The sequence below is a fragment of the Gallus gallus genome, chromosome Z (assembly GCF_016699485.2).
Source record: "Gallus gallus isolate bGalGal1 chromosome Z, bGalGal1.mat.broiler.GRCg7b, whole genome shotgun sequence".
Classification (NCBI taxonomy): domain Eukaryota; kingdom Metazoa; phylum Chordata; class Aves; order Galliformes; family Phasianidae; genus Gallus; species Gallus gallus.
This window is the reverse complement of record NC_052572.1, coordinates 38,046,509-38,073,616: the sequence shown is the minus strand read 5'-3', so window position 1 is coordinate 38,073,616 and position 27,108 is coordinate 38,046,509. Positions and strand designations below refer to the sequence as shown.

At 38.3% G+C, this 27,108-nt stretch overlaps 1 protein-coding gene across 8 annotated transcripts in view; it reads left to right on the top strand.

Moving 5' to 3' along the window:
- The window catches only part of PRUNE2 (prune homolog 2), a 133,918-nt gene that overhangs the window by 72,753 nt on the left and 34,057 nt on the right, over positions 1–27,108 (top strand). For 6 of the 8 annotated variants that reach the window (XM_015280360.4, XM_015280359.4, XM_001231885.7 and 3 more), the window contains exons 7-10: positions 5,891–6,049; positions 6,933–13,419; positions 13,826–14,391; positions 14,506–14,636. In XM_015280360.4, coding sequence (XP_015135846.2) covers positions 5,891–6,049; positions 6,933–13,419; positions 13,826–14,391; positions 14,506–14,636 — 7,343 coding nt within the window. Of the gene's footprint in view, positions 1–5,890; positions 6,050–6,932; positions 13,420–13,825; positions 14,392–14,505; positions 14,637–24,309; positions 24,434–27,108 lie in introns of those variants that run through there. The other 2 variants (XM_040656584.2, XM_046905512.1) reach the window with 2 other exon arrangements.

Genomic DNA, 27,108 nt, shown 5'->3' with positions numbered 1-27,108 from the left:
TCATCTGCAGAGGAGCCTTGTATGGTGCCCTGCTAATGAAATCTAATAGGCAAAGGTCATATATCTTTATGAAGAAAAATTCAAAGCTGGTGAGTGATAAATGTGCTCCATGGGGTTCAATGGACGATGTTCAGCAATAAAATCCATGTTTAAGCAGTGTTTCAAACTGCTTGTCATATCTCTATTTTTTGTGTCTTAACTACTTTTTTAACAGTTCTCATTACCAGTTATGGAATTAGACAAATACAGAAATAGTTCAGTATGAATACGAAGTTGTCTATGTAATTAAATAAATAGGTAGATACTTTAACTGGGTAATTATTACTGAGTATGCAGAATATAGTAAATAAGATAGCTTACGTAAAAATACATGGCAGTATTGTCTCTGAATATTGAATTTTGGTATGAAATATCAATTGACTTGTGATAGGACCATACTAGGTAGCATGAAAGATGTGAAAATGTTGGTGGTTCTAGAGTCAGACCATTGTAAAGCAAAAATATCTCTGTCTAATGTCAAAATACAATAATTAAAAAGGAATGGAAGCACAGGTATATAATTGGAGATAGAACTTTTAAAGAATTCAAGTCAGCCCCTTTAAGAAATTACTCCAGATCTGAAGTTAGAAGGAATTAAATAAACCAGATATTGTTTAATCACTGCTGTTTTTGGAGAAGTTACCAGTTCATTTGCTATAGTTATACTGCTGAGCTATGAGACAGTTCAATAAATCAACTCAGGCTTGATGGATTCTAAAAACCATTGCAATGAGTGAGTGGAAGAGGAAGGAAATCTCTTAGTATTCCCTCTTTGACAAAAGGGTATGCAAAGAGCCTGAATGGATGAATGGTTGATTAATTCTGCCAGAAATTTTCTTGACAGCCAGAAATGTGTTTTTGTTACCATGTTTGCATGGGAGCTTTTTGTAAGGTATGAATTATGGCACACACATTTACACCTGAGGCTTGTCTGGGTAAAATGGACAGCTCATGATCAGTACGTAGATGTTTGTGATGTTTTTTTCCTATGTTTTAATTCATCACTATAGCAAGTCAGCCTTTTGCTTGTTACCACTTGCTAATCATCAGTCAAAAGTGAAATCAAATAAATATTGTATGTGATTAAATGAGCCTTGTCACTGAAGTGGTAGGTTGTGGCTTTTTCAGTATTTTTAATTGTTTTACAAGCTGTGGAAAAATCAGATGAGATTCCTAAGCTAGGATGACAAAGAACTACAATAGTAAGGAGAATAAGAAATATATGCTATAACCACATGGTCTGTTGATTATTAAGACATAAAAATGCCATTTCTTTCTTTCTTTCTTTTTTTCTACTTTTATCATCTTACAAGTTTCTGAGGGGAGTAATGCATTACATTGTATGCACATTACTTTAGTGTAGAGGATTTTACTTCATTTTATGTGAATTTTTTTGTGTATTTTGTATAGGCGATATTTTAGTATGATATATGAGCAGATCTCAGAATTCCTGTATCTTCTGGCTTTGGCTACCTATACGTGTGCTTTCTAAATAGAAAGAAACTTCACTGTACATGCAGTTTGCATAAGAAAAATGTGTTCATACTTAGTTTATCCTTCAAAGTGGCCTGGAGAGAGTACATTTTAGCATAGTACAAGTGCATTTACCAGTAGTTCCCTCCTTGAAGTAAAAGTTGTATTGCTGTGATTGCAAGTTCATCCCTTTAATTATATTACACAAACTGACTTTAAAAGACATACTTGAAAGATGTGGTGGCATTTAGGCATCTAAATTTGAAAATGAAATCTATATGTTTTGCTGTATTTTGTACTCCAAACTACTTAGTGTCCTTCAATTAAAAACAAAACAAAACAACAACAACAACAAAAAAAAACAGCTTAAAAATGGCAGTTTTATTTTTATCAGTCACAATTTTCTGATTACAGAATATATTCATTAACAGTGAGAGAAATTACAAACTTTGAATTTGGAAATAAGTAAGGGTCTTCCCTGTTAGCTCACTAGACCAGATGACGAACTTCCCTCCTTTAATTCCTCTGGTATTGCTTATTTTTTGCTTCTTGATTTAGCAGTTGCACGGACAACCACATGTACCCTGTTACCTCTGCTTGTTTATATTAAGTACTTGATGTTTATTTCAGGCAGTAGAAACAGCACCTTCTCAGGACATCTCGAGCACTTCTGATCTGTTTTGTTCTTTGAGTATATGTGCACATGCACCAGAAGGCATGACAAAACTAGTTTCAGACTGCTGAGGTTGTGGGAAGTTGTTTTGCTTATGGTTAAGAATTGGTATTCCTTTCACTGAGGGTGGAGTTCCAGTTCTTGTTTTTGTTAGTGATCCTCACTGATCACTTCTGAGCGCCATTTGCAGGTGCTCCAGTGGGAGGGTGAATGTTCTAAACCAAACGGGACATTGTGATGTCCTTCTGATATATGTTATTGTAATTTCTCAAGAGATGTGGAGAGATGGTACCCTACCTGTTAAGTTCAGAACTGTATCAGCTAGCTGAAAATGTGTAATAATGGAACAGAAGGTTGGCTGATTACATGAGCAGCCTTTTTTTTTTTAATTTAAAGTATTATTTTTTTGTTGTTATTTTGTTTATCAGAGTGGTCAAGCCTGAATTTGAGAACATAGAATTCTCACTTTTTTAAAGTGCGAAGAAAAGTTGTTTAGTTGTAATCTTCTTTCACTAAGACTTGATCATTGCTAAGAGGTACTAACTGAAAGTAGACCAATGGTGTTGAAAAGGCATGGCATGGAAGTGGCTAACCACTTCCATTAAAGTTAAATGATCATGCTCTGTGTAGTGAATCTTATTATAGATTAATTCTTTGTTCTTCTTTGCGTTATTTTTTGAGTTGTTCTGCCTTCGATTAAGATGACTGAAATTGTAAAAACAGAGAGGTTACCTGCAGTATGGGGAGTGAGATCAATGCTGAACAGACATTAATCACGTATTCTGTGGAGTGTTTCACAATGTGGTACTTCCTGGTTACATTTCCTACTAAGTTAAGTTCAGGAAGCTTGAAGCTTAACATCGGTTGGAACAGGGGAGTCTGTAGGACGTGGCTGTGCAAGCTTTCAGATAACCATTCTCCCCCTCTTCAGTTTGGGACTGTTACCTTTTTCTCTTTGGAAACTTAGGGAGCAGTCCTAAAAAGAAAGTGTTGGAAACTGACAGCACAGTTAGATGCTACTTTTGTCCTTTTTGTAAGATGGGTAAACCCTGGTGCAGCAGAGCTGTCATTTCATAGGTTGAAATGCATAGCACATAAGTGGAGTTTTTTCATACAGGGAAGATAAATTCTGTGTAGTGTATTTTCACCAGTGGTGTTGATACAAAGAAGAGGTTAAACAGTAAATAATCTGGTGTAGTCTTATAAGCACTATTCTGATCATACTGTTTTCTGCTTTTAGCAACCTTACCTGAAAACTTCTTTGCAAAATTGAGTTTGTTTTGCATGGATTTTTTTTTATTTTTATTTTTACGTGGGGGCTTCTAGTAATTAGCTGGATTTACAACAAATGGCACACAGACTGTTAGCTCTGCATGTGTGCCATAACATTGGTGTTTACCCTATTATATTGCAATTTAAGGATGTCATAAAGTTTTATCAGTGATCACACAGAAACAAACTGGGATACAACAGTACTGACCAAGAAATATTAAGAAAATGCAGTGTGAAGCAGTGTATATTGACTTCTGGATAGTGATAATTGCTTTGGATGTGAAAATTGTAATGGGTTGCAGTGATATTCCTCATTTATATTTTGTGATGGCTGGGTATTTTTAGCAAATGAGTTGTCAGCAGAAAGGCTTCATTAGACCCATCAGGGTATCTGCCCATGAATAACGAATCCCAAACTGTACTGACAGTTTCCTTGAGCCAAAATGATGGAGCATCTCTGACAAATGCCATATTGTGCTCTCCATGTGAGGAGTGTGAAGAACAAAAGAGACAGTTTGTTCTTAATTTGATCAGGTTAATATTGACACAGTTAGCTCAGAAGAATCAGAAGTGTGTGTAATGTACATTTACAGTGATCACTTGGGTAATTGGCTGCTGGCTTCATAAATCAGAAAGTATAGAAAGGAAGAAATTACCAGTTCTCTTTGAGTATTTTTCAGAGGCTGCTTATTTCTGGGGCTTTCCCAGGTTTGTACTCATCTTAGCTATTCAGTTAAATTCCTGTAAGAAAATTGAGTTTCAGAGATATAAGTTCCAGCATACAGCCTGCATAAAATCTGTATTGCATTTCACAACAGAAATGCATAATAATTGAATTGGTTGTGTTGCAAAGTACATCAAAAGTTCATTGATTTGTTGAGCTTTTGCATTCTGTTTGCTTGAATGATTGAAAAACAAAGCAAAACACATTGTTCTAGAACGGTCCCCATGTTCTTAGCACTGTATAAACTTTTACAGTGGATTAGACAAAGCAGATGCATGGTTTTCTTACAATTGCTAAGATACTCAATTTCTCCAGTGTCCACATTGCTGTTCACTGTACTGCCAGTGCATTTGTAAAATATACTTACTATTATTTACTGTCTATATCATGTATATCACATTTCAAGTATACTTACAGGTTTTTTTTTTTTTTTTTTTGTAGTAGGGTATTTGGAGGGCATTACAAATAATAATGCTTATATATGCTGTTTACGTACTGCACACTGCAAATACGAATTAATATTTAAACCAAAACATGCAAATAAAGAAAGGAAAAGTAGTATAAAATGAATAATTTGACTTTTGTCATACTTTGACTATCTTGCAGCGCATTTCCTATTATGCAAATTCATCTCTCCTCCCCTCCCCTGCCCTCCCCTGCCATGAAGCTTTCATGAAGCTTCCAGTTCAGTCAGTTGATTTTAGTCGAAAATGTTTAATTCCTTGCATTTTCAATTGATTCAAACAATATAGAAGCAATTTAGAAGCTAAAGCATAATGAGGCTATAAGGCTGAATGTTTGTTAAACCTATCATATATTTACCATGTCTACCATAGTGAACACCTTGTAGAACAGATTTGCAATTGGACTACGAGCTTCTTTTTGGCATCCAGCTGGGTGTGAGTGAGCAGCTGAGACATGTTTGGACATTCAAACCTTATTAACCATAGCTCTTCAATGTATCTCCCTATTCAGAATTTATATGTGAATGTCTACCAGGAAACTGTTAGCTGACTTCTATTTGTGCAGTAATCTGCATGGTTTTCATGCAGAACAAATTATTGAGTGCTATGCAAACATCAAAGCAGAACTTCATTTCTAATCTAGGAAAGAATCTACTTCCAAAGCTCTTGACAAAAATACTTTTTTTTTTAAGTTCAACTTACAGGGGAGGGAAAGGCATTTTGTGGACACATCTGAGCAGATTAATAAATAGTATTTGTATTTATCTAACCAAAACAGTAATTTATCAGGTAGGAGACAGATGCAAGGGAATAATACGCCAGTTTGCATATACAGTTGTTTTGTGTTTATGATGAACTGCTGTTTATTCAGGGCCAGTGTAGCTTGGCAACTATTATAGCATATGACATTGTGTTTAACTTGAAGATAAAAAAAAATCTCAAATACAAATAGCAACATAAAGGAGAAAACAAAATTTCTGGTAGTTTCTTCACTAGCAATTTTCAGAGCTGATGACTGAAGAGGGACATTTGCTGTTCATACATTATGGCCCCAAGTGAGAAAAAAAGAAGGAATAACTTATACCGCAAAATGTAGCTAGTTCTACATTGCACTGGTCTATGGGGAATTCTATTGGCACTTAGAGCCACTGTTGTGTACTAGCGTTTCTGACTATTTTCACCACAGATTTGGATGGAAAGAGTGAGAAAAATGCACTGACCTCTGAACTTCTTACCTTATTTCAGGACTGCGTGTTACACAGGAATCTCATTGGTGATCTGAAAGCATTCATATATAAATATGGGTTTGATGTACTTGTCATTTTGGCCAACTCTTTGTCAGATGAGGAGCAAACAAAACGGCAAATAGCAGTATACTCGGAAAACTTAGAGCTAGGCAATCAAGTAAGTACCTGGAAAAAGAATTTGAAAGTATTTTTCTTGAAAAATAGTGTTTTTTAAAGAAGTATATGCAAAAGGTTAAATAAGTAGGTGGATACAAAAAGTTACAGTTGGCTGGCAATGGAGTAGAAAGATTGGATAGTCACAGGAAGTACTGTAAGACTGTACAAAACAGAATTACTATTTTTTTTTTACTGATTTTTGGCTTGGTTTTATATTATGGTGTACAGTACGTATGATGTCACAAAGGACAGTGATTGTGATTTACTCTTTTACAGCGGGTCATGAACAATCATGTAAATGGGAATGACCAGAACTCATATCTGTGTATTTTATCACTAAATAATGTGAGCTCTGAAATCAAGTCGAATTATTTCTAGAACAAAAGCTTACACGAAGTCAGATGCTGTCTGTCTTTTTTTTGTGTATTTGTCCCAAATTGAGGAAATCATCCCAGGGCAACTTCTTGTACCTTTGTCTTAAAAAATTCTCATTTTAGGAACAGGTATCTAAAGGACCCTATTGCTTAAGGATCAACATAAAACTATTTACTTTATGAACTTAATTATTCTGGACATTGTTTTCTTACATACCCTTTATATATTTTACTCAGATTTCTTAAGACAATAACTAAATACTTGGATTTTCTTTTACCATTGAAAATGTAAACTTGAAACTCAAATTGTATCATTTCATGTAAACATTATGACTAATTGCATAATATATATTTTATACCAACCTTTTACTATTTCATCTATTTAGTGTTTGTGAAGTGTCTGTTGTAGGTAGATGGGAATAGATAGCTATGACTGTGTTGCACAGTGGGATAGACTATGACCTGCTACCTGTGATTGTAATGGTTTTTGAAACATCCTATTTTTGACAGATTTGCTGCGAATTAGAAGAATGTCAAAATCCTTGCTTGGAGCTGGATCCACTGGAGTGTGGATGTGACCAAATTCTTATTTATCATCAAGAAAATTCTTTGGTGACCTGTGATCAAATTTTTCTTCTCATTAAGGAAGTCATGAATAGAAGACAACCAGAAATGGTATCAAACAGTAGAACATCTTCTACTGAAGCTGTTGCTGGGAGTGCTCCACTTTCACAAGGATCTTCTGGTATTATGGAGTTATATGGTTCTGATGTAGAACCACAGCCCAGTTCTGTCAACTTTATAGAAAATCCCCAGGATTTAAATGGATCCATTCAAGCCCACGTTGATCTTAATGTAGACCTTGTGAGTCCAGACAGTGGCTTGGCTACCATTAGAAGTAGCCGGTCTTCCAAGGAGAGCTCTGTCTTTCTTAGTGATGACAGCCCTGTTGCAGAAGGTGCTGTTTCCCATCATAGTCTTCTGCCTGGCTTTGATTCCTACAGCCCTATTCCTGAAGGAGCAATAGCAGAAGAACAAAAACCTCAATCTAGAGACGGCAGTGGTAACTTCGACCTTTTCAATTTTGATCTAGCACCAATGGTTACAGCTCCATCTGAATCGTCTTCTCGTTCTGTTGACTGTTCTCCAGCAGATGACTATTTCCTTAATAGTGACTCATCAGAAGGGCAACAACTTGCAGTGCAGAAAGAACATGATGAAGCAAACTTGCTAGAAAGTGATACGGCAAATTATTCAACTGATTTAGTTATGACAGCAAAGAAGGAAGATAGTTTAGCTGAATTTGATGTGAATCCAGGAGAAATGTTTGAGAAAACTTCAAGTTTGATTAATTTAGTTGAGGGTGATACTTCCTCACCAGAAATGTTGAAATCGGCTGATTCAAGGATTCCACCGACTCCAATGAACAGCCTTGTAGAAACTTCACCACTAGATAATGGGCAGCCTTTATTTTTCCCACAAGAAGTCATTAAAAAAATAAATGAAATAGATGACACAGAGTGTTCTCAGTCACGTGTTAGATATGGAAGCTGGTGGGATGGCTTTGACTTAGAGTCCCGAAATGCTGATACGTGGAGTTCAAGTGAACAAGAGTCTGTATTTCAAAGCCCTGTTTTATGGAACAATTGTAAAACAAGCCCATTGCTACAAGAGCATGTTGATAGAAGGGCATCAGATTCTATATTTCTCCAAAAACAGTCTGAGCAAATGGAATACACAAGAACAGGTCTGTGGGATAATCAGTTTAAACAAAATAATCAAAACCAAGAGAAAAAAGAGGAAAACGGTGAACATTTGTGTTTGCAAACTGCTTCTTTGGAGGAGACAGAACAAGAGCCAGAGAGTTTTACTGATGCGTGGAAGATCAGTCAGCCAACACCTCTGGTGTCAGATGCATGGTGCAGTGGTGAAGGGAAAGGAGACTCTTATGATGTCTGGATGAAGTTTGAGGCAGAAAATACTGCTAGATCCTCAGAAGATGTGTGGGATGTGCCCAGACTGGATAGACAAAAAAAATCAGTGAATGTTCCTGAGAAATGGGCCATAACAAAACGTAGTTTATCAGATTCTTCAGAAATTGTAGCAGACAATGAGACTGAAAACTCACTTCCCCAGGTACCTGTAGAAGCCTGGGATAAAAAAAGATGTTATTCCCTAGAAGAATGTCGATCATCTGAAAATACAAAGTCTGATATCAACAATATGCAGAGTAACACCACATTAGAAACAGAGAAAAAAACTCTATTTGGCAACCCTAAGAACAGACCAACACAATTTGAAAATGTAGAGACCTGGAATATGTATGATAAAAACATCAGGAAAGGAGTAACAGAAATAGTGGTGCCCTGGGATGATACCTTCTTGTATAAACACTCAGATCTTAGTTCATCAAATATAGGTGAAGACTTAGCTGTTTCACCACCAGACACTAATTACTCGACATCTGATTCTTATATATCACCTACATACGTGGAAGATGGAAGAGAAAATGAGAGTGAAGATTTTGTCCAAGAAACAATTACTGATAAATTGATAAGCCCAAATTTGGCTGAACCAAAAGCACTTGAGAAAGCAAATAATGAAGCATTATCTCCTATAAACATGCCTTTTTCCAGACCCAAAGACACAGACATCTGGAGCACACCCTTAAATAACGTTGATGCCCAATTACAAGAAAGAAATCCTAACAGTACTGCTCTTTCTACCTCTGCTAAACCATTACTTAATTCAGAACAAGCAACAGGTCAGAGTTTTTCAACTGAGGTACATACCAATGAAAATACCTTTTCTGTATCTGAGAACAGAAGAGCTGCACCACTATACAATCAAACAGTGAATGACTTATCACCACCACAGAATGAAGTAAATACTGCACAAAGTTTAGCTGAAAAGATAGAAACATTGAGCAGCGCTCCTGTAGAAGACACAGACACATCTACACCAACTTCAGATGCTGGAAATAGTTTGGATCTGAAAATATATGATTTAGGAAGTGAGACACTGAGCAAGGAGCCAGCACAAAACACTCCAGATGTTGATGAAAAGTTGAGTAGTCAGCATTTAGAGCAACATCTTAACTCATGGAATTTACGAACTGAGCAGGATTGTGAGGAAGGCTGGGACAATGTCATTGTCATCTCTCAGGAAGGAGAAGAGGAATATAAGATAACAGATGAGACAAATGGAAAACAAACTATTAGTGACATTTGCAGCAAACCAGCAGAAGACAGCAGTGAGCCTTTATGTAACACAGATTCAGAAGATAACAGGTCAAAATCTGAGTTTTCTAGATCACTAGAAAAAATAAAGAATAGTTTTAGTTTGGAAGCCTTAGTCACAGATAATGAGTCATTTTCCAATCAGAGTAATCTAATCAGTCAGGAGGAGAGGAAAGAAATGTCACGGAATGATGCAGAATCTTCTTCAAGTGCTTCTGAAGAAGACAGAAATGATGAATCTCTTGATGATTCCAGACCACAAAGTTACGGTTACAGTGAAACATCAGAGCCTCTTACTGAGAAAGCTGAAAAGGAGACTACGGTGATAGAGGATGCTACAAGTCCTGAGATGGAAAGTATATTTGAAAATAATTCTTCTAAAATGCCTGTACAGTCAGACATCTGGAATGACTCTGGAAAGAATGACTCCAGTTGCCACTTACCTATGTCAATTCCTTTGATGAATGAGCCACCAGAAGCACTGGGAGAAGTAATAGACAGCTCACATGAAGTGGCTCCTAATCACTCACACATAAGTAATTCTGAGTTAGTGTCTTTTGAAAATAGCTCAGAACTAAGCAGCGCTCATGAAAATTTTTTCATAGATGAGTCTCCACCTACTAAATTTAAGAGGAGTCCTTCTGCTGGTTATGTAAGTGTTCCTGACATCACAGATATGTCTATGATGGATAGTTCATTTTCACATGATATATCTTCAGGGAAAAATGAAAATTCTGAAAATTTTGCATCTGCTGATAAGCTTTGCAGAGAACTATGTGTAACCCTTAATAACAGTTTTCCTGAAAGTGCTTGGAATTTGCAGCAACATGAGGATTTGAAATCTCCTGGAACAAGTCCTGAAGCAAGTGAAGTCCATGAAATGGCAACCACCACAAGCAGCCTTTCAAAGGATATACAGATCAGGAGTTATTTGGAAGAAGATAATGTATGGAGTGATTCAATTAATGATTATACACACTCAAGTGGAACAAGCCCTGATTTAAGTGATGCATCAGTGAATGTGTGGGGAGACCTTCCAGTTGGCAGTAACCACAAAGAAAGTAAAGATATATGGGATATTAAAAATGATAAAAATCTTAAGGAGGCTTGCAAAATAAAAGAATTTGGGAATGAATATCAAGAGCAATTTGAAACAAGCACAGCACAGAATAAAGTTCCTAAAAGCTTAGATTTTTGGAATGCTCATGTAGATGATGATACTGTATCTTCTTTATCAAGTCCAGAAGTAAATGAGGATTCAGAGAATTCAGAGGCATGTCCAGAAGAACTGAATGACGATTCCACATACGAAAGCAAGGAGCACAAATTGTCTGAAATTGGTGTAGATTGTGTGAAACCAAATGCAACAAGTCCTGAAACAAATGAGGACAATTTGGATGCAAAAAATGAAGTGGCAGAAGAGGTCTTTGTAGAGATCTTAAATAAAAATCCTGAAACAATTAAAGCTCGGAATGAATCACAGGAGGACTTTACCATAATGGAGCATAATGAGACTTCTGAATATTTAGATCAGCAGGAAACAGTTCAGAGTAAGACTCAAGTGAGTCTTTGCAGTGAAAAAGTGGGTAGCACTGAAGGTTCACATTTGTATCAAATGAATGCAGATGCAAGAATGACTTCTGTTAGTGGTAAAAAAGAAGAGTGCTCTGCAGAAAGTGATGTGTGGAGTTTGTCACTGGAAGCTGATTCAGGAACTGACCGGAAATCCAGTGTAGGAACATTCGATTTTCCATATGACGGTTCAGGATGGTGGAATTCAGCAACTTGTGAAGAAAACCTGGTGGAAGACCAGTATTCTAGTTCAAGTCACTCTGTAATGTATCAAGTAACAAACAATAAGGAGTCCTGTGGATCACCTGAACAAAATGAACGAACAGAAACACGTTCCACTGAACCAAATGATGGAAATCAGCCTGTTCACCTGTGCTATGATGTGGGAGAAAATGAAAGGCTGTTATATCCTATGAATATTTCTGATAGTCAAGCAAATAAAGACACTGTGGAGTTCAAACAATACGATCCTTTTATACTAAATGATAAAGAAGAAAGGGGCTTGAAAGAACAATTTTTCCCCACAAATGGGAGTAATCAAGTGATTTCACAGAATCCTTTTTCACATGATCAACAAGATATGTCAAATACTGCAGATCAAAAAAACACAGTACTTGATCAACCAGGAGGGCATGAGGGAAATGCAAGTCTCATCCCTCTAGAACAACAGCTAGACACCTGTGAAACATTAGAGCACAACCATCTGCCAGGTGCTTTCACTGTAGAAGACTTATCTTTTGAAATGACAGAGAAGTCAAGTCCAATGTGGAATGTATTGGTTCCCCAAACTGCACTTGTCCCAGATATTTTACAAGATAACACAAAAGAAGGTAATCAATTGTTTGCAGTGGAACCTGACCTGTGGACTAGTGCCGAACAGCTTGTCACTCTGAAATCAGTTAGTGAAAATCCTGATATATTAAATCACTGTGAGCAAGACAATAGTTCTGAGGCATCAAACAGTCCAGATGTGTGCCAAGAAGTTAAGCATGCCTCTATCCCGTCTTCCCAGATTAGTGTAGAACCTGAAGGACAAGATAGTCAGATGACTCACATGCAGTCAAATAAGAGTAAAGAGATAGATTCTGATATGAAGAGTCAGTTAGTACTGCAGAAGACAGAGGCAGAATCTGAAAGTAATAGTCCCCAAGACTACGATCAGGGAAAGACTGATGAATTCTATCAGCTTATGTCTTCTAGTTCTCAAGAGCCTCTCGAATTTGCAGTTTTGGAATGTGACCTAGAAAATAAACCTGTTCTTAAGACAGCTGAATCAGTCAGCATCCCCAGTGAAGTTTTAGGAGTGACATCATTAGATCTGAAAGATGCATTCCATGAAAGTTATACTCCTTTAAGTTCTCAAGGATCACCAACAGATTCATCCCAAATAGCGACCTTCCAAACAGATTTGGTTCCCATGAATTTAACTCTACATGATAGAGCAGAGCAGAACTTGAAAGAAATTAGTGCCTTAGCTGAAGCTGGAAAATATTCTGATGTTGACCATGTAGCAGTAACTGGTGATGACATACCAGCAGAGTGTTTGGATGAATCTGAGAAGGGTTTGGAACATAACATCTGTAACACATCAGTCACTAGTATCCCAGTAAGCACATGTGGTGAAATGAATATACTAGAAGTACCAGGCGGTGAAGCAACGGAAGCGGAATCAAAGAATACACAGATATTCTTTCCCAGATCCTTTCTTCCTGGTGATAATGAAGGCTTTGAATCTAATTCAGATGATCAGCTGAACATAACAAAAGAATATGAAGACATGATTGAGAAAGATGTTCCTGTGTTTAAGGAAATGCCCAGTGACCAATCACCTGTGGTGTACACTCCGCCATTCCATGCATCTTTTGATGCTGAACCCTCTAGCGGCATATGTTCAAGGGATGAACTCTTGTTAAAGCAGCCATTTTGTAACAATGTTCCTTATGAAAAGCCTTTACCACTAACTCCTCTGGAAGGTGATGAAAGCATCCCAATGACCAAAGAAAACAGCATCGAAGATCAGGTGTCTGACACTTCACCAGAGATCCTTCAGAAGAATCACATGTCAGTACCTTCATTCTTAGAGTCTCAAGTAGCTCTAGGAATTTCTGAGGTTTTGAAAGAAAAATCTGAAGCAGAAGCAACTGATCTCGACTCACCGCCAGGTGGAGATAAAAGATCACCTGCTGGTAAGAAAACAAGTTCATAGGACAAAGAAAGAAGGAAATGTCTGGAGTGTTGCTGAATGTTGAGATATGTGTCTCCTTGATGTACAGAACTCTGCTGCTGGGAGTACTTCCAGTATTATTCTTCTAGACATGTTTAAGCCTTTTGAACTTTCAAGTTGGGATGTTGTTTCTGTTGTTTGTCAGGGTCTATGGGTCACTGAATCATTTTTCCCTTAGGAGTGATTATGGTGTTAATGTATAATCTTTAACAATGATTATGATATTGTAAAATTCAAGTACACATTAACAGAGTCTGTCAAAGAAAACTGAAAGGAACTTTATCTCACAGTACTGATCTGAAGAAATCATGGTGACTAGAATAGTAATTCAAAAACTAAAAAGAATTTATGTTTGTCTGTTTTTTTAGAAGCTGGCACTACTTCCCTGCTTAGAAGGGAGGATAAGCCAAGAAATTCTTCTGAGAGCCCTGAACTGGAAAGTACAGAGAGTAAGGAGGATATGAGGATGAAGGTTCACGGAGATCCGACTTCAGTGGAGATGGATTACATCGTTGTTACCGAGGAAGAAAATATGCCTTCAGCAAGGGAAAGTGATTTTGTGTTTCAAGAGGCTGTTGTACCTGGACAAACAGAATCTAATGAAGGCTTTTCACCAGGCCCATTGGATACCTTTCAGTCAATCTCCGTAATAAATGAAAGGGAAGACCAATCTGCTCATGGGACTGAATGGGACTTAGATGAGAAAAACTCCTCTGTTGTGCCTCAAAAACTGGAAGATGAAAGGGGATCAGGAGAAAGATTTGGGCAAGATGAGGGTTGGATTATATTGGGCCAAAATGAAGTCAGTGATGTTTCATCTGTGGAAATTTCTGCTGAGTCAGAGATGCCAGAATTTGAATCTGGACATTCTGGCAAAATAACAGAAACTGCTGTAGTGGAAGAATCAACTCTTGAAACTCGAGCAGAATTTCAGGTAGAAACTTCTTTTCCAAAATCATTTGAACATGAGAGCTGCCCTTCCTTTGTTGTGCTGTCTACTGAGGATGACAGTTTGGACATCACAAGAACACATGCTTTTGTGTTGCAGGTGGATGATGGTAATGGTGCATGGGAAACGAATGATCAACAGAAGCTTGGGAATAACACATTAACAGAACAAGAACTGAAAGAAGAGGCAGTGGTTCTCAACAGTGAAAGAAAACTGAGTGAGAAATCAGGGTAAGAAAAAAACCCTATCTGTTTCTTTTCAAGTGTCTTCAGTTCACTAGTTATCAGAGTTCTTAAATTCTATGAGATCATTAAGAGATATCAAATCTTTCAAGTCTGAATTACTCATTTTATTTATGTGATTTTAGTATCACTATATTCATCACTGTATCAAAACAGAATCTTGATTCTTGGTTGCTTGAGTGTGAATCAAATTAAGACTCTTTTGTAGTGCTGGAAGACTGTAAATCCATTTCCTTGCAGAAAAAAATCTGTCTTTGGCAAAGTCCAATAGACTTTATAATCTGCATTGAAGTCTGAAACAGATGTGGCCAGGATACCTCCTGGGCTAGGTACTGGTGGTATCGCCCATCCAAGTGCAGTGCAGTGCCAATGCTGAGATTATGAAGGCATTGAAGTGAAATGCTATTTCTGCCTTGTGGAAAAATGTTTGTAATGAAGATGGGAAGCAGTAGACATGTAGGGTCAGAAGAAGTTACTGCTTTTAGAAGACGGTAAAGGATGATGGAAAATTGCTATTTCTGTAGTTATTTCCAAGCTCTAATCAGATCTGAGCAGCCTTTTTTTCTGTGCAGGCTGGCTTGGTTGTTGAGACAGTTTTAGTGTATTTACATCTCCCTTCAGGTGAATGTACAACCTCTGCATTGGCAGCTTTACTGACTTCCACCAGACAGAGAAAGGTGACCCTCTAGACTCCATTTACTGGACTGTTTTAGCGCTTCTGCTGTTGTTTTATCTTTTACAAGCATGAGGTTGTAACTCATCCAGTGGATTAGGATAGCCTTCGAGATGCAAGTATGGAAGTCTGGCTTCACTTCTCCTGGACATCTGCAAGTGCCAGGCTTACAGTTTTACAAAAAGGAAACTAATGCGTTGTTTATATAGTGAAATTCTTGTAAACAGCAAAAGAAAATTCCGAGTAGAAAAGAGAGATGTCACTTCTTCATACTTGTTTTCCTTTTCAACTGCACTTACCCAGAACAGTGTGTTTGGAATGAAATGTGGAAACATGCTGTTTTTGTGAAATACAAGACTGATCTTTTATTCCAGTTTTTCCTAAGCACTTCAGTGTAGACACATGGCATCCACAACTTCTGTTATCAAGTTCTGACTTGCAGTTTATTTTAAACACTTTTGTTCTTGTGTTTTCACTAACAATTTGGCAATTTTAGCAATAGGCTCTTTTTCCCTCAAAGCATGCCTGTCTGTGTTCTTGCTAACAGCATATACATAGTCTCTGATAGAAAAGCATAGCTTTTTATTAACCCAAACGTAGCAGTTCACAGCTTATTAACATTTCCAAAATGAAGAGTTCAGTACCTGTCACTTTGTCTTCCCCCAGACTTGTTAAAATACCACCCCTCTAAATATTTTCACACTTTTTTCAGTGTGTGTTAGTAGCACAAGATCAGACACTGTAATAGCTGAGCTGTTTTTAATATAGAATCAGTGCTTTGTTCATTCTAAATGTAATTTCAGTCTTAGACACCCTGAAAAGTAACCATATTTCTTTCAGGTTTAAACTTTATCATCTTAGGTTGTTTTAACAGACAGTATTTTGAGCTGTATGCTTCACACCCTAGCTTTGTCCCTGGCTGAAATTGCCTCAGTTTCTAAGCAGACAGTACTGGAAGAATATGTATGATGAGGAGGGCTCTGCTTCTGTGGAGCAATGACAACTTTTGATGATGCAGGTGAGCATTTACTGTCCTCAAGAAAAGGGCAAATCTTCAGAAAGAGTGGTGGGAGGTAGGTGCCACTGAATTCTGTGCTGTCTGAAGTAAACTAAATGCTGAGTACTTGACCTTGAATTTAGCAGAAGTAAAATTAGTTAGCACATGCTTATTGCAAGCAGTCCACCAAATTTCTAATTTCTATTCTAGAAGGAAAAGCTGAAATACTGCAATTCTATGCAGAAGAGGAATTTTCAAAAAGCAAAACAACCCAAATCTCCAAGCGGTAGTTTTGAATCCACGTTAGTGTGTGGAAAAGTGTCCTGGGATTTCTTCATCTACAGAAACTAAACATTCCTTGGCTCTAACATGATCTGCTTGTTAGGAATGCCCTGGAAGCCCTCCTTACCACCAGCTTTGCTGGATTTAACTGGAAATTTATTTGTTTGTTTGTTTGTTTGTTTATTATTTTAAACAGGCAAGTAATTTCTAGTGAAAGCCTTCAAAACAAAAAATGCTTATCACCTCTGCTCACAAAACAAACAAACAAACCAGTAAATAGGAAAGAACAGTGCAGGAGTTGTTTAGAGGTGTTGGCTACAGGTAGGCTTGCAAATCTCATATGAACAAATTGACTGTTAAGTCCTTTGTCTTCCACAAAAAACATTTTAAGTTAAAAGCAGCCAGATGCTGACCCTGCTTAAGTCACATTGAGTAATTACATGTAGGCAGCATCCTGGGGTTTGAGTTGCCAGTGATGCTAATGTTCTAGAGAGAAAAAGAGAACCGTTCCAGGTGTCTGCTTTTAAATTACTTTTATAAATCAGCACAATGGAGTTAAGATTTTGAAACATGAAGATACCTTGTGAGATCCCTCAAAAAAGCCCCTGGTTTTCACACTTACTCTGATGCAAGAAAAATAATCCCTATGGCCATGGATAAATAGGTATTTTGTACTTCTTTTTGCTATGATTTATTGAATCCATTTTGTGCAGTAATCTACTGTTGTTTAGGAATTTCTGTAGGCCTCGGAAGTAAAAACTTGAATCTTTTATACAATACCAGTTTTTATTCATTCGTATTTCAGATGTAGAACGTTAATTATTCTTGTGGTGTAGTATACTCTTTTCAACTGCTTCCTCAGTTAAAGTCCAAACCATAAAATACCATAATAATGTTTTCTGTAAACCAATAAGAGTGTTTTCAGTTAAATGTGTGGTGGAATGCAGTGCATCCTGTAAGGAAAGGAGACAGTGATCCTTGGTGTAGAAACCTTGGAAATTTCCACTGTGGGATTTTTTTTTTATCTGAACCAACAATGTTGTATGTAACATATATATTTTCAGGGGGTATCAGTGGCTGTTTCTGTACCTTTATTCCCCAAATGTCAGTACTGGGGCCTGTCCTATTTACTATCTTTATTGATGACCTGGACGAAGGGATTGAGCACACCATCAATGTTTGCACATGACACCAAGTTGGCAGGAGGTGTCAATTTCCTGAGGGAAAGTCCCTACAGAGGGATGTGGGCAGGCTGGATTGCTGGGCTGAGACCAACGGGATGAAGTTCAAAAAGACGAAGTACTAGGTCCTGCTCTTTGGCCACAACCACCCCAGACAATGCTACAGGCTTGGGGCAGAGTGGCTGGAAGCCTGTGTGGAAGAAACAGACCTGGGGATGTTGGTCAACGCTCAGCTGAACATGAGCCAACAGTGTGCCCTGGAGGCCAAGAAAGCCAGTGGCATCTTGGCTTGTATCAGAAATAGTGTTGCCAGCAGGAGCAGGGAAGTGATCGTCCCTCTGTACTCAGCACTGGTGAGGCTGAACCTCAAGTACTGTGCGGTTTTGGGCTCCTCACTACAAGAAAGACATTAACACCTGGAGTGTGTTCAGAGAAGGGCAATAAAGCTGGTGAGAGGCCTTATGAGGAGCATCTGAGAGAACTGGGGTTGTTTAGTCTGAAGAAGAGGAGGCTCTCAACTACACTCTGAAGGGAGGTTGTGGCAACGTGGGGTGGTCCTCTTCTCTGGTGTAACTAGTGATAGAACTAGAGGGAATGTCCTGAACTTGCATCAGGAGAGATTCAAGATGGACATTAGGAAATACTTCTTCTCTGAAAGAGTGGTCAGGTGCTGGAACAGACTGCCCAGGGAGGTGGTGGACGTGGGTTAGTGGGGAAATATGATCTTGGAGATCTTTTCCAGCCCTAGTGATTCTATGTTTTTATGATTCTATGATTCTACTTAACAGTAATGAAGCTGAAGGCCAGAGAAGTGAAGAACAGCAAGTAAGTCATCTGCATTCAGCATCTGCATTAACAAATATTTATGGAAACATAGAACCTTTAAAATCTACTTTCCTTTGGTTTTGTGTTCTGTTGCTAGATGTTTTGTGTTGATAAGATACAAACTCTAATAAGAGTACTTTTCACCATTACTATTATTCCTTTTTTTATGAGAATTTCTTACAGATAGAGATTGCTTTACAGCACAGTTTCCTCCTCAGATTCTCATGTAATTTATAGCTGAATTTCACTGAAGTTATAATAAGCTGACATCTTTGGTCAGTTACATAATGGCTTCAGACTTTTTAGTCCCTAGAGGTACCCAGCAGCGTGGTCACAGAGGCTTTGATTTGCTCAGCTAGAGCATGATGTTTGAGGGCTACAGGCTTTTCAGAAGAGATTAGCAGGGAAGGAGGTATGAGGTTTCCCTCTACTTTAAGAAGAGGCTACATTGCGAAGAGCTGTCTCTGAGAAACAGCCATGACCAGGTTGTGAGTCTGTGGGTAAGAATCAGGGACCAAATCAGTAAAGGACATCTGGTGGTCAGGGTCTACTGCAGGTCACCTGAGCAGAGAGATCCTGTGGATGAGGCCTTCTTGCTTCAACTGCAAGATGTTTTATGCTTGCAGGCTCTCATCTTGATGAGAGTTTTCAACCATCTGAATGTCTTCTAGGAAGGCAATGCCATAGGCTCCAAGCAATCCAGGAGACTCCTGAGTTCATTGAGGATAACTCCCTGGTTCACATGTTACACAAACCAACCAGAGTTGAAGTGTTACTGAACCAGCTGCTCACCAATGCAGAGGAGCTCATTAAAGGGGTTAATACTGGATGCAACTTGAATTGTAGCAATGTCTTGGTTGAGTTTGAGATATGAGGAATATGGGCATGGCAAAGAGCAAAGGAAATTATTGGGTGAGATGCCCTTGGGAGATTTCCTCAGGGATGAAGGATTGGAGCAGAGATGACATTAATTTAAGGAAATAAGGAAAATTAAGAAGATTAAAGTCTTTGTGTCTGCTGGTCACTGCCCCCTTTATTCTAATGTCAAAAGAATAGCTTTCAAAGTATTCAAGTGGATTTTAAGAATGCCTGTAACTGATGGTAACTGATGATAGAGTTCTTCTCTCCTGTCCTTTCTTGCTGCTGCAGGAAAAAAAAAAAAAAAAAAGCAACAGTAAGAGAAGTGACTGAATATTTGGTATTGTTAGGGCGCTGAAGACAGGATAAAAATCTGACTCTGTAATAAAGACCAGAAATAATAGACACGTAGGCTTTGTTCAGCCTGATGAAAAACTACAAGAGGATTTTATAACACATTATTAATGTTTGTCTTTTCAGGAAGAAAATAGCTTTTTGTATTTCTTCCCATATTTAAGCAGCGAAATATGACTGTATTTAAAAAGGAAGAATTCTTGGAGCACTGTATACATGTTGGGCGTGCGCATGTCCTGTCCATAGGGCTGGTATGACAGTGTTGATAGCACAGCAGTGTTTTAGTTGTTGCTGAGTAGTGCTGAACAGCACTACTCTAGCCAAGGAGATTTCAGCTTCTCACACTGTCCTACTAGTGAGGAGCATGGAAGTGTGGAGGTGAACATGGAGCTGGGTTGGTTCAGAACCAGGACACCTGAACCAAACTGGCTAAAGGGATATTCCATACCATGTGACAAGGTGTAGAACTGTAAAAATGGGAGGAATTGGTTGAGGGCAGCTGCTGCTAGGAATTAGCTTGGCATCAATCAGCTAGTGGTGAGCAATTGCATCAGTTGTTTTGTGTATTCTATCAGTATTATTATATTTTCCCTTCCTCTTCTATCTTAGTAAATAGTCTTTATTTCAACACATGGATTTTACTTTTTTGTTTCATTTTCTCTCCCATCCCTTTGGAGAGCAAGGCGGTGAGGAGTGGGCGAGTAGCCCTGAGATACTTAGCTGCCTGCCAAGTTAAACACAGAGGCAGGATAACATACTTCACTGCTGCTGCTACTAGAGATAGAAATAAAATTTATGAACACTGAAGGTCATTTTGTTCCTAATAGAAAGCCTGCGTGTCTTACATAACTCTATGAAGCTAGGTGATGACGCAGTACTGGAGCGCCAGAGGGAGAATATCATGCTAGCTTTTACGTATCAGCACACTTCTCACACTGTGTTTGTGGCTGTGTATAACCGATCATTCTTGCTCTTATCTTTGCTGTAGGAAAGGATTATTGTATTTTTTTTTTCTGTTGGAATAGTTAGAAAAAACAGGGAAATGCTACAAACTAGAGAATTAAGAAATAGAGTGGTATTAAGGGCACTGAAGTTTGGAAGGTTTGGGGGTGATCTTGAAAAGCTGGTGGCAAAACTGAGCAAGAAGACAAAGAATTTCTTTTGAACAACTGCCAACATTTATTTAATATACTGGAATAAATCTTGTACTTAAAAAATAGGAAAAAAGAAAAAAAAAAGGAATTTATCTTCCAGGTAGCATGTTTTCAGAGAAACAGGAATCAATCTCTTCTGCTCACTTCTGTAGTAACTCTTTGGCAAAGATACTTCTTCCACTGCCTCCATCCAAAATATCTCTTTGACTGTTGCTGTACTGCTGATTGCTACTACTGTCTAGTATTGTAAGAAGCCCAGTAAATATTCAATAGAGAAGTCTGTTTTAATCATATTTAATCACACTGACAATGAAGATAATCAAATACAATCAAAATAAAATCTGCGACTATTTCAAGATTAGTAAGAGTTCTGGGACAAAGTCTGCAGTTTGTTTGCAGACGTTAGCCCAGTGCGCATCAACTGCGCATTAATGATTCAAGTCCAGGATCAATGTCCAGTACTGCATTGAAACAATGGCAGAGTGGAACCTGTTAAAAGAGAAAAAATATCAACTCCAGATGAGCAGGGATTTTTGTTAGTATTTTATAGTATTTTCTCGAAATGTCTATATTATCACCCTCAGACTAGGATAAGGTAATGAAGCAGAGAGCCCAGGTTTGCTCCTAGCTTTAATGATCAAATCGTGCTGCTATGTTTAGGAAGTCTGAAGGACTGAAAATCTGCAGTAAATTTAAGAGGCCACATCCTGCAAAATAACCTTTACTTCCCTGTGAATGTTTCTGTTTCTTTTTTCTCCCTGTATACCCGTGGAGCTGTCATCTTTCACGTCTACCATTGTTTATTAATGGGCCAAATTCACTGTAAAGTGATTCCAGGCACTCTGGGAACTAAGCATGCTGCTTCAGTGATGCTTCCAACTCCTGCTGACCTACAAGATGATGGGTTTGAAATCTCTCGCTTGGCAGTACAATGTGTGACAATTCACTAAGCACAAGGAGTGTGCTTTAAAGGTTCAAAACAAGCAGACTGGGAAAGGAGCAAAACCTGGGGAGGATAGTCCATGCAAATAAGAGATAAATGCCTTGTAAAAAAATTGGAAAAGATTGAAAACTGAGCTGAAGTTTTGATTGGGATGAGTGAGTCTCTTAGGATTGCAGGCTCAGAGCATGCTACTATGGATGGGAGCTATACTATTAATATGTGTTGCACTATTATGTGTTGGGTCATTATCATCACTGTAATAATATACATTACGGATTTGCAACTACATGTCATGCATTATCCTTTGTGAAAATATTGCATCTGTGTAAGTAATATTATCACTGGGCCACATTCAAAGCAGAGAAATTTCCGACAACAGAGCTGTAAATTAAAACGCTTTCTTTTTTTAAAAAAATAATAACAATCCATTGTAATATCAGTGAATCTCACTACTAACCTTTTATTTTAACTGATGGAAGTGATAACATATGTTGTTCATGCCTGCATTTTTATAGCACCATTTCTTTCCCTGTACTTGATTTGGTCTGTGAAGTCATGACAACCATCTTTTTTGTTATCAATTTTGGGGTGATACAATATTTTCCATCACCATCTGGAGGTTGAAAATTAATTAAAACTAAAAACCCAGTTTTCCATTGCAGAGCCAGCTGTTAAACAATAGCAGCAGCCAATATGGTGATGATCTCATTTTTGTAAAAATATTAATATTTACATGCAAAATACCAAACACACTAAAAAGTTTTTAACACGTTAGGAGGACAACAATGGAGTGATAGAAAGAGAAAGAAAAGTCTACTTACTGTTACCTACTTGAGATCCTGAGAATTTATTAAATTGTGAGGTGAAGCTGATAGATCCACTTTTTAAACCAGAAAGACCTGGACTATGTTTGTATTGTTTTGTGGTCACATAAAAAAAATACCCTACTATTCAAAACTCTACCTTTTTCTGAGCTAATTCACTATTTATTTTTCGAACCTGTGCAATCAATGACAAAATTTTAGCATTAGTGAGCTTTCAGGCTTAATGCTGTTGACATAGACTTGTCTTTGACAGTGAGCTGCAGTGAATTTTGTGGGTCCCAGCAGAGGCTCAAAATCTCAAAGACAATCTGTGCCATTCTGAGCGCAGAGGGTCAAAGCTGCAGCTTCTACCACTATCCCAATTTCATTTTGCTAATGACTTCTACTGTATAGAAATACTTTATAGCTCTATTTCCTGTGCAGCTTCTGAGTATCTACACTTGGGACTTAAAATAAATTAAAAATCGTCCAATTGAAAAAGTGCTAAAAATTATCCCCGTATTTGAGAATTTTATTTAGTTAGGTGGCAGTAACATCAAAGATCACATTTCTGCAGCAGCGTCCTCTTTAGAAAGTATATTTTAATTTTGGTGATTATTTTTTTAGTTCTCAGTGTTCTGTTATTCTTTAAAATGTTGTGTGAGGACTGATTTACCAGAAGATCTGCAGTAGGTCAGGAGATGTTTTCTTACAGAATTACTAACATTTTGAAGAACAAGGTGGGAACCACTGAATTTTTATTTAAGGTGTTCTGTAGATGTTCATGGAGATGTAATGACAAAACAAGGTTAGGATTCTGTTTTTGAATGCCTATGGCTTAGAAATTTGATGTGGAAACATCTCCAGTTCTCATATAAGTCATCTTCAAGGAGGGGACAAACTAGCTGAAGGTAAGGCAGCCCTAGGACCTGCTGCCTTTCTCTTTTCCTTTACAGGACTGTAAAGAAAAAGGATGTACAGCTCTTTTTAATTTGGCTTGTCTATACTCAGTAGGCTTTCAGGAAGGAGGATGTGATGCTATGCTACGTGGGAAGCAGATCCCTAAAAAATACAGTCAACAGTACAGGCTATGAGCGTTTCTTCTTGGTTTGGATATGCTTTTATGTTGCCAGTATTCACCCGTGTTTGTGAATTGTGCTTAAAATAAATAAATAAATAAATAAAGATTTACATATGCATTTCCATAGCTGAATTGCAAACTAACAAATTATGTAAAGCATGTTTGAATATGCATGTGCTCTATAACCATCGATGCAAACAGAAATGAGGGGTGAGATGGGTTGAATCCATAAGAACTTTTGTCACGCAATCTCTCATCGCCGGCTTTCCTCAGGCTCTGAAATGAAGCAGCAGGGAGCTTTTCACTGCAGCCAGCTGACTTGCCGTGTAAAGTTTGGAGATGCTATGACAGAGCTCCGCAGGGAATGCAAAAAATCTGTTTCCGCAGCTAAAGCGCTGTTCTGTGTTCATTTCAATGCTCCCTTACCCAAAGCCCCGTGGTAGCTGGTTCATACGGCAGGCTATCTGAAGGCAGGTGATCACCCTTATTTAACAGAGCCACTAGTCACGTGACAAGAAAATGGTGGAGGATCTGTATTCCTAGTAAACTGCTACAGAAAGAGGGATGCTGAAGTGCAGCAATAAAGCATCTGTACTATTTTCCCTGTAGAAAGGCCTCTTCAAGTCTTTAGAAGGTAAGCGTCTCTTTATACCGAGAGGCTGATATGCAGGTTTTCTGATTAATGCCTCTATTGTTCCAGTTTCTTTAGACAGAAAAGGGGGGAAATGTTTGTTAGCAGGAAGCAAAGCAACCCAGACCTCATTACTGAAAATCAGGCAGCTGCATTTTAATTCTACTGCAGCTCATGAGAGAGGCTTGCGTCAGTTCACCGGGGTTTCTTTTGTCTGGGCGCAGGCATGGTATTTGTAATTAGGAAACAAAACTTCGCTGTGCAATCACCTAGCACTTTTGATTATTTTCGGCTTGTTTGCCTGGCTCTGAGGATGTGGTGGGAAAAAAATGAATGTTGGGCTTTGTCGCTGGATACCTTGCTTTTTAGACTGCTTCATTACTGCCGTAGTAATTGTTTGTAATAGCTCAGATGTGGCATACTTGACAGTGGTTTCGTTTTCATTTATTTTCATTGCTACCAGCTGAAATGCGATTTTAAAATTTTTTTGAAAAGTCCTCATATTGTTGCAAGGAACAGTCTGTAATGTTTGAAGGTTACGTGATAAAGGATGCAGTAGTAATCTCATTGGTAAAAGGACTGAAACATTTCTGCTGGGTCGTACAGGCACTGTTTTTGTTTAAATTCAAAAAAGGGAGCTTGATTTGGCTCCATTCAGTCATTTGCATCTCTGTCTGCAATGAAGGAATGAAACTAATTTTCAGTTTTAAGTGTGATACGCAAACAAATGTAATGATGTATAGTGTGCCTTGAAAATTTACAGAATGTCCGAATATTAGCTACTTGGTGCGACGCTGAAGGAAATGTTGGCAGGTGTATTTAGCTGGAATCATTCTGAGAGAACAGGGGGCAGGCAGAGATGTCATCTTCATTAATATGCTCGGGAAGCAGAGCTGTGTTGAGAAAGAGAATGCCCAGAGCTCTAGCAGCGCTGTCAGGAGGCATTAAGGCAGCTGCAGGGGGCGGGAGGAAAGAACGTGCACCAATCCTTATCCTTCCAAAACAGTTTTTTCCAAGACCGCTGTGTTCCCCTCCTGATATCTCTTGGGTGACAGGGGTCAAAAATAACTTATTTATTCCTACCTTTGATGAGTTTGTCTCTTATTGTGTCTTGTGTATCTGGACAGTAACAAAATCTGTGTAATCACAGATGAGTCCAGCACTGGCATATATTCAGTGCTTAAAAAGCACAGATCCTGCTACAAGCAGTTTGTTCTGTTTTTATGGCATCACCATGATATTCTGCAGTTATCAGAAGATAATGTTATTTGTCATCTTGTACTGCGTGTATAGATGGACTTCGAGGGAAAAAAAGAAGTGATCTTTAAGCCACAGTTCTTTTGTTCAGTTAAAAGATGAATCACTCAGAGTTATAAAGAAGTACTGTGTATGCCAAAATATGAATCCATCAGCAGTTGTAAGCTATTTGTGTCACTGTAGTGTCCTTGGTATTGGAGACACTTCCTATGAGGCCCCACATAAATATCCAAGAAAACATGGTGGTACTGTAACAAAAGACAAGACTGACTTAGAGAACGGCTGTGAGAGGCCAGCTGCTTGACAGATTTCTTAATGTGCCTGCTTTTTTTCCTTCGGATGTTGAAAAAAGTGGCTTGAATGCTATGGAGTTTTATGAATTAACTCAGATATTACTGACTAGTTTTTAACATGTTCTGTAGACTCTGTAGCCACTGCAGCTGTGGAAACTAGACAGCAGAAGGTTGATTTCATGCCACCAGATGAAAATTGACTCTCTCCTACAAGAACAAGTGTCTCCTTAGCAGAAAACACTGGCAGCAAAATCTGGAGAGCTGTCCATGATGGACAGCAGCCTTTGCCGGATTGTCTGAAAAGGCATAGCATGCAGCTAGCCTTGCCCTTGTATCTCCTAACCTATAGCATTTGAGGAGTGCTTTTGGGGGAAAGGAGAAACCCCATTTCTCATGTCGTTCATTACTTCTTCAGTCTGGCATTTCTTGTTGCTCTTTCTTTTGGCTATGTCTGACAATCACATATCTCCCAAACTTAAATTGGTTTTTATCTTTCTGGTGCTCCTGTGGCTCTTTCAACTCAGTGGAAGCAGAATTTTGCTTCTGATGAGAATTGATGCCTTTATGCTTCTCCCATCTCTATTTGCACATGCCCTTTTGGTTCCACCTGCTGGAGGGCCTGACAGTGTCCCTGATGTAAGCACCTTCTGCCAGTCTAAGTAGGCTTCAGGGCTGGGGTCTTTGGTTGTGCTTTCACTGCTTCAGCTTATGTGCCCTGATTAGTTATCTTCTCTGGCTCATGGCTGGACTTTTCCTCTGTTTTCCCAAGCTGTAAATCATAGAATTATAGAATGGCTTGGGTTGGAAGGGACCTTAAAATTCCAAGCCTCCTGCTGTGAACAGTGCTCCCACCTACTAGATCAGTCTGCCCAGGGCGCCATTGAGCCTAGCCTTGTATGCCTCCAGGGCATTCACAGCTTCTATAGTCAGTCTGTTCCCAGTGCCTCACCACCCTCTCAGTGAAAAAATTTGCCCTGACATCAGATCTAAATCTCCCTTATTTTAGTTTAAAATCTTTCCCCCTTGTTCTATCACTTCTGATGGATAATAACTTTTTAGTTAAGCCCTTATGATGTCTCAGTTTTAATCTGACCAGTTAAAATTCCCACTCTGTAAGTGGCTGGAAAG